Genomic DNA, 7,938 nt, shown 5'->3' with positions numbered 1-7,938 from the left:
TTATACAGGTGCTCTGTGTTGCATGACCATTAAGTTGCATGACCATTAACTAGGTCTCTTAGTTAGCTAGCTTAGTGTTTTCTGTTAATTTATGTTGTAAATTTATGTTGCATGTAGCACCTTGGTCCTGGAGGAACGTTGTTTCGCTTCACTGTGTACTAACTGTATATGGTTGAAGTGACAATAAAGCCAACTTGACTTGACTTGACTTGATGTGCTCTGTACATGATCTGTCTTGTCTTAATCCTGCCTGCTCTGATCTCAGTCTCTTGTCCAATGCCTCCTTCATTCTCTCCAAGATGATTCTGGTCAACACCTTGCTGAGGATGGACAGCAGCATAATTCCTTGCCAGTTGCCGCACTGAGATAAATCGCCTTTCTTGGGGAGCTTCACCAGGTACCCAAGCTTCCAGTCAGCAGGCACTTGCTCCTGTTCCCATATTATCACTAGGATAGGTTGCAGCATCTTCACTGCTGCTGCCACGTCTGCCTTGACAGCTTCTGGAAGCCCTGGTACCTTTCCATTTTTCAAGGACTCGATGGCTTTGGTGATCTCTGCCTTGGTTGGTGGACTGCTGTTGATACAGAGGTGCTCTTCTGCTGGTGGTATGTCGGGGACTGTTTGCGGTGTTAGTCGATTCAGGATCTCTTTGAGAGTAAATGGAGTAAACGGCTGTTTTTCCAAACAGCTGAACTCTTCTACTGGTTCACCACAGGGTTGCTGTCTCTCTCCTCTACTGTATATTTTGTCACTAATGACTGTCGCAGTACACAGGCTAATAGGCATTTCATTAAATACGCAGATGACACAGTCATTGTAAGCCTCCTTCATAGTGAAGAGGATTCCCATGGGCCTGTTGTGGATGAGTTTGTTTCATGGTGTGATCAGTCCTTCTTAAAGATCAACACACTGAAAACCAAGGACATGGTTATTGACTTCAGGAAGACATCCCCCCATCCTGCACTAACAGTGGTGAATGGTGCAGCCATTGAACTGGTGGACAGTTATAAGTATTTGGGGGTTGTTCTTGATAAGACTCTGTCCTTTGAGTCACAACTTGCTGCTACAGTGAAAAAGGTTCAACAAAGACCTTTTAAGGAGGTTGAGAGGTTTTAATGTTTCATCTGTAATGATGACTCTTCTTTTTATAAAAAGTTTTATTGGATCTGTTTTAACCTTCTGTATCATTGCTTGGTATGGTAATATTTATTTGACTAATAAGACCAGACTTAGCAACCTGGTTAAAGTGGCTGGTCAGATTTCAGGGAGGTCTCAGGTCCAGCTTGTGGACTTCTATGACAGGCAGGTGCTGAGGAAGGCAACCTCTGTCATGTTGTGTTCTTTAATGATTTTCAACTGCTTCCATCAGGTTGTCGGTATAAAGTGCCTGCAGTGAATACAAAGAGACATAGATTGTCTTTTGTACCTAGTGCTATTATCATGGTTAATAACTCTAAACCATAAGGGTTGTTGCCATTACACACTGCACTTTTTTGATGATAAATTTAGGTTGTTTCCTCAGGGCTTATGGACATACTGCAAATTTCCCACTGGGGACAATAAAGTTACCATTACACATTGAACACTGAACCCATCTTCTTCTTTGTTTCTTGTCACTTGTGATTGTTTTCCCATTCTTGTCCTTGACTGGCTCACTTGAGTTGAAACTTTTTCCTGACACGGCCTTCCAGGTCTTCTGTATTTCTGTCCAGGGCTTCTCTAATGTCTTTTCGACCAGATCCCCCAGCACCTCAAATCTGTTCCTGACTTCACAGTTGAACTCTTTTGCTTGCTTGCTGTCTTTCAAAAACTGTATGTTGAACTTGTGATGTGGTCTTCCTGAAGAGTCGCAGAAGAATCTCAACTTGGTCTTCAGTGTTGCCACTAGCAACTGTCCCAACTCTCCATAATACAGTTTTATGTATACTGAGGTGTTTTCATAGTGTTGCAATAATAACGAAAGAGGATGTATGTTATATCACAAGACACGGTGGTAAGAAGACTGATCAATTTGTTTAACTAACTCGTTTACGCAAGGCATTTTGTAGAGGGCATAGGAGGCGTGGTATTTTTCTTGAAACAACAACTGTGATCTCCACATTTCAACCTCTTTTCTCGAAATGATCAATAATATATTTTCCTTAATGTAGCCCCAAGCCCTTTCGTGGGGAAGTGAGACGTAGAGAGAGTGGTGGAGAAACGGCCACGCCTGTGATCTGACGTGACGCTAACTGAGTGCAGACCGTCAGCCCGTTCTTGTGGGTCACATGACAGGCCAGCCTTCCCGACTGAGCTGAAACACGTCCCATAACCATGGTAAGCACTTTACCGAATACAGACTTTAGTGCAACGTTGTGCATTCCGAAATTTGCCTGTGTGAAGTTTTGACCGCTGGAAAAACTCATTTTGACTGTGTAACGTGATTTGATCTAAAGTCAGCTGCGTGAATGGTCCTTTGGCCTAGCTCGGCGTTTGACAGCAGCTAGCTAAGCTAACTAGCAGCCGACTGAAGCTTTCGAGCAACTAGATGCAACATTTGTTTGTCTTTGAAACACTCATCGTGCTCCTATATACAGTATGATATTTGCAAACAAAGGCTGCGGTACACATCAACATTTCTGACGCAAATTAAATAAGACTGTACAGTTAGGTTTTTGTTAGCGTCGTCTTTCGCTTTGCTGTGTCATATTTTAATGTAAGCATCTAAATGTTGCCTCCGACTTAGAGGAACCGAACACGGAACATACAGACGGAAGCATGTCGTGTGAGATTGTGCAGGCGAGCTCAAACACCTGTAGCAGCTTCGTTTGGTCTGGTGGACATTCAGTCGTTTCTGTAGAACTTTTTTCTTCAATTCACGGACGATCCTGCCATTAAACCTCATTAGTAGATACAGCCGTCGTGACTTCAAACATGCAAACAAATCTGACTCGATGTGTTTTGGATTTAGACATGGAAACAACAACTCGGGAGTCTGCTGAGCTCCTCAGACTGCTCCGTTTTTTCCTTTCTCTTTTCTGGCGTTATAGACCATTAGACAAGTCAAACTTGAGTTCTTGCTTTTTATGCTGTGTTGCATGAAGAAAATCCTGCTAGATCAATCAAGGAGTGCTATAACTTGTATTTCCATCCTCTGTTGCAGCCAGCAACACAGCAGTCACCCCAGGATGAACAGGAGAAGCTTCTGGATGAAGCTGTGCAAGCTGTCAAGGTCCAGTCGTTCCAGATGAAGCGATGCCTGGTAGGAGCATTTCAGTTTATAGGACTATCATCTTGATTGTGATGTGCTTTTTAAACCACTGCTTCTTCCTAAGGATACTCCTGGACTTTTATGGTCTTTTTGATTAAAAGGAATACTACAATAATATGGATAATCAATAGAGATGGCTAATATAACCTCAAAATTCTGTCATGATATTTAAAGAGACTGTGAAGTAATCATATTTCTTACACTATGGGGAAAAAGGATGAACTAAATTTTATTGATGTAAGTAAATGAGGGGCATTTTCCTTTTCATAATGATGTCTCAAAGATGAATTCAAGGTCCGTTCAGGCTGTTCAGCGTGTTATACATGAAGTGTTTCTTGAATCACGCATGTGATATGTAATATATTTGTGGCCTGCAGGACAAAAACAAGTTGATGGACGCCCTGAAGCATGCCTCCAACATGTTGGGTGAACTAAGGACCTCCATGCTTTCTCCAAAGAGCTACTACGAGCTCTGTATCCTTTACATGTGCTGATTAGACATTTATGTCTCATCTAAACAGGCTGACTGTATAACAGATGCTACTAGCCAGTCGTTACATGTCACAGTTTATAACTTTATGATGTTTGAGGTGGGGTTGTCATATTGTCATTCATTTGCCTTCATGTTAATGTTAATCATATTTGAAGGCAAATGAAGCAGCAAGCAGGCGGGAGAGATTCACTTGAAAAGGACAAGGAGAATAAGCGCTGCCTAGTATTTTACTGCATGGTCACATTGATTTGGGGAGAAAACTTCAGACACTGGGCCAGAAGTTGAAACAGCGTGGACAGTATGCTTGCATTACAACAATATCTTGTTTAATAAATGAGAGCTGAATGAAGGCAGTGCAAACTTTGACTGAAAGTGCAGAGCTGGCTGCCTTCTAAAGTCAAACACTCTGACCAGGTTGCCATTGGAGATCTCATCCAAAATAGTCTTAGTTGAACAACTGTTGGAAAAAAGGCAGAACTACTGCACTCATTTAATTCATCCCTGTTTTTAGTTCTACTGATGCTTCCTTTGAGGATTTGTGGGAGTGTAAACTGTAGGCTTATAGAGCCGTAATGTAAAATTGAAAGAACACTTAATGCTTAGGTGGCCTGACAGTATTGCGCCTGAACACACTGTGTGCAGATTGAAAGTGAAGCCACTACATTATAAACATGCTGCAAGGAACTGTATTGTTGAATGTGTATGATTTGTGGCGTGTGTGCATTGGTCCCTAACACTGTCTGCAGATATGGCCATCTCTGATGAACTCCACTACTTAGAGGTTTATCTGACCGACGAGTTTGCCAAAGGACGTAAGGTGGCAGATCTGTATGAGCTGGTCCAGTATGCGGGCAACATCATCCCCAGACTGTGAGTATCAACCAACCTGAACTTCTGTCAAATGTGGAGCATTAGTGGCGTCTGTTCAGCGCTGTCTTCCTTTTACCCAGTAGAGAGGCGACATTAACATTTCAGCCATACAAATGAAGTGCTGAAAAACACGTGTTTGGTCTGAAAAGGTTGCAAATTTGCATCAGTAAGGCCAATGTCTCCATGTTATCTGCTTTTTGTTTGAACTGATATTTTCCTCCTAGGGCTATTTTATTATGGTGATATTATTTCAACTCTAGGCCCCTGTCCCAGGTTTCTACCTGCATTTGTGGATATAGCTCAGACCATACACAAGCAAATGTGGGCTGGTCCTTGTGTATCTGTGTCCAAATATTTAGACATTTGGATGCAGAGGCAGTGTTTCAGAATTAAATATTTCGATCTGTTGATGTAATGTTAATATGGATTCTGGTTGTGATGTGTGGATTTTTACGGGACTGTTGTTGTCAGCATGGCAGGTGAGTAGGTGCGTGGGAGGACAGCGCGAACATCTAAGTTTGTCAATGCGATAACTGGAGAATGAGGTCACGTAGGAGCTTCACATTGATACCATAGTTGACTCTGCTATGAGTCTCGGACGAGTTTCATTCCTGGTGATTTTGACCTCGTGGTCAGAATTAAGTTTCATGAAAATCCTCTCAAAATCTTGTGAATGTGATAACTTGAATAAGTGTCTCTACTAGGAGAGTGAGGGTTAGCAGTGGTGGTCGGCAGTTAATGTGCAAAAGTTACTTTTACACATTAGTGGGTAGTCGCATTGGTGTAGGTGAAATGTGATGAATCCACATTTGTGACCTTGTGAGACTGTTGTCTGTTTATAATAACTTTATTCTCTGAAGTTGTGGAGACGTCTGTCTAATGAAGTCTTTTGTTTCCTCCCGTCTCCCCAGTTATCTGCTAATTACAGTGGGTGTGGTATATGTTCGGTCCTTCCCGCAGTCTCGCAAGGACATTCTGAAGGACCTTGTTGAGATGTGCCGTGGTGTCCAGCACCCACTCAGGGGCCTCTTCCTCAGAAATTACTTGTTGCAGTGTACTCGCAACATACTACCAGATGATGGAGAGCAGTCAGAGTAAGTAAGCTTAGCTTTTTCCCTCTGTGTGCACCCACGACCACAGTAGTTGTGGGGTTTTTTCCCTTTCCAACATTTCAATTACAAAGGAGTGTTTGCAACCGATGTTGCAATCTCTTTGCTACGCTATACTATTTGCTTGTCTGCCTTTACATTCATATGAACTTCAATGACATCCCATTCTTAATCCATAGAGTTTGCAGCTGTATATAAAAGCTTTGACTATTCTTGGAAGGCTTTCCACAAAATTTAGGAGTGTTCTATGGACTTTTTAACCATTCTTACAGAATGGCATTTGTGAGGTCAGACACGAATAAGGCCTGGTTCACAGTCTCGAACTCATCCCAAAGACAATCTATCAGGTTAAGGTCAGGACTCTGTGCAGGGCAGTCAAATTCTTATGCACCATATTTGCTCCTCCATGTCTTTATGGACTTTGCTTTTTGCACTGGTGTGCAGTCATGTTGGAACAGGAAGGGGCCAACTGTTCCCACAAAGTAAATGGTAAATGTATTTATATAGCGCTTTACTAGTCCCTAAGGACCTCAAAGCGCGTTACACAACCAGCCATCCACCCATTCACACACTGGTGATGGCAGCTGCATTGTAGCCACAGCCACCCTGGGGCGCACTGACAGAGGCGAGGCTGCCGGACACTGGCGCCACCGGGCCCTCTGACCACCACCAGTAGGCAACGGGTGAAGTGTCTCGCCCAAGGACACAACGACCGAGACTGTCGGAGCCGGGGCTCGAACCGGCAACCTTCCGATTACAAGGCGAACTCCCAACTCTTGAGCCACGATCGCCCCACAAGTTGGGAGTATAAAATTGTCCAAAATGTCTTGGTATACTGAAGGAGTAAGAACTAAGTAAGAACCATTCACTAGGACTAAGGGGCCAGGCCCAGCTCCTGAATTTCACCCCCCCACACCTTAATCCCCCCTGCATCTGATGCTTTGCATAGTGATGTAAGGCTTGGGCATAGAAACCCATTACATGAAGCTCTCTACGCACTGTTCTTGAGCCAGTCTGAAGGCCATTTGAATTTTGGAGGTCTATAGCGATTGAGTCTGCAGAAAGTTTGCACCCTTCACACAGAGCCTTGTAGGTTTGTGTTTACTTGTGTTATCTTTCTCTAATATTAACATTTGTTTGATAATTTGAAACATTTAAAAATGACAAACGTATAAAAACAAGTAGGAAATCAGGAAGGGGCCACATCTTTGTATGTCTGCTGTATTTCTTTAATGCTAGTATTTTGTTGGGTACCCCAGCTGTTTAATACATTGGTAATGTTATAAGGCACTTCTTATTAGAAGTCATGATAGATCTGTGAAGTTATTTTAACCAGGCCTGCAACGCTTTTTCAGAATCTTTATTCCATATTTAGTGGTGAAGAAATTTCTAGTAGTTGGGGTTATGTATAAGTGACATAATGATGATGACAAGTGAACCGAACAGAGAAGGTAACGTCAGACTCACAGGAGGAAGATGACTGAAGATCAAAGGTACTTTATAATAATGGCTTTTTAAAACATAGATGTTAATTATCGCTGTATGTGTGATGATGTTCCTTCATTCAGATTGCCCCATAGAGACACGTATACATGCTTACGCTGTGGTCATTATTGTAAGCAGGGATGGGAATTGATAAGAATTTGGTGATTCTGATTCTATTATCGATATCACTTTGAGAGTCACCACCATCCTAAGCAGCATATGAAAGACATTCATGCAAGTTATTTACATGCTGAGTGGCCAGATGTTTATGTTGTGATCAGGTCATTACTCCAAAAAAGTAAAGTAAAAAACATTATTACACAGAACACCTTTCTTAAAAGTAATGCATTACATTACTTCATTTCTCCCTGGAGAAAGACATTCGTTATGCTGCTTTTTACATTGCTTTCAGGTTACTCTGTTTACTGACCTAAATTACTGGATCGGATATCGGAGAGAAATAAAAAATGTAACCCGATCCATTAAATATCACGAAAGCACCTCAGAAAACTTGCGACACGCCGTAACTCTGCTCATAACCGTAGCACGTCGGAGCAGTATGCATCACGTGATAGAGCAGCTGTGTGTTTGTAGCCTCGCTACCAAACCAGCATTTCATCTCCGAGGAAGTGATCCCAGAGAAGTAAAGCAAGTGTGTAAGTCCATCTCTGAATGTTTGTAAAGCATTCCTGCGTTAAGCTTAACAACCGATATATGGAGCGACTGCCTC

At 42.4% G+C, this 7,938-nt stretch overlaps 1 protein-coding gene across 2 annotated transcripts in view; it reads left to right on the top strand.

Moving 5' to 3' along the window:
- The first annotated feature begins 1,899 nt into the window (after window positions 1-1,899).
- The window catches only part of vps35 (VPS35 retromer complex component), a 31,633-nt gene continuing 25,594 nt past the window's right edge, over window positions 1,900-7,938 (top strand). For both annotated transcript variants that reach the window (XM_005753586.1, XM_005753585.1), the window contains exons 1-6: window positions 1,900-1,994; window positions 2,152-2,317; window positions 3,144-3,242; window positions 3,629-3,725; window positions 4,491-4,614; window positions 5,526-5,708. In XM_005753586.1, the coding sequence (XP_005753643.1) occupies window positions 2,315-2,317; window positions 3,144-3,242; window positions 3,629-3,725; window positions 4,491-4,614; window positions 5,526-5,708 (506 nt within the window). In that variant the 5' untranslated portion in view covers window positions 1,900-1,994; window positions 2,152-2,314. The remainder of the gene's footprint in view (window positions 1,995-2,151; window positions 2,318-3,143; window positions 3,243-3,628; window positions 3,726-4,490; window positions 4,615-5,525; window positions 5,709-7,938) is intronic.

Source organism: Pundamilia nyererei, unplaced genomic scaffold (genome assembly GCF_000239375.1).
Source record: "Pundamilia nyererei isolate P.nyererei 1_Seehausen unplaced genomic scaffold, PunNye1.0 scaffold00441, whole genome shotgun sequence".
Lineage (NCBI taxonomy): Eukaryota > Metazoa > Chordata > Actinopteri > Cichliformes > Cichlidae > Pundamilia > Pundamilia nyererei.
Note: the sequence above shows the minus strand (reverse complement) of the source record. Positions and strands in the feature narration are given on the sequence as shown.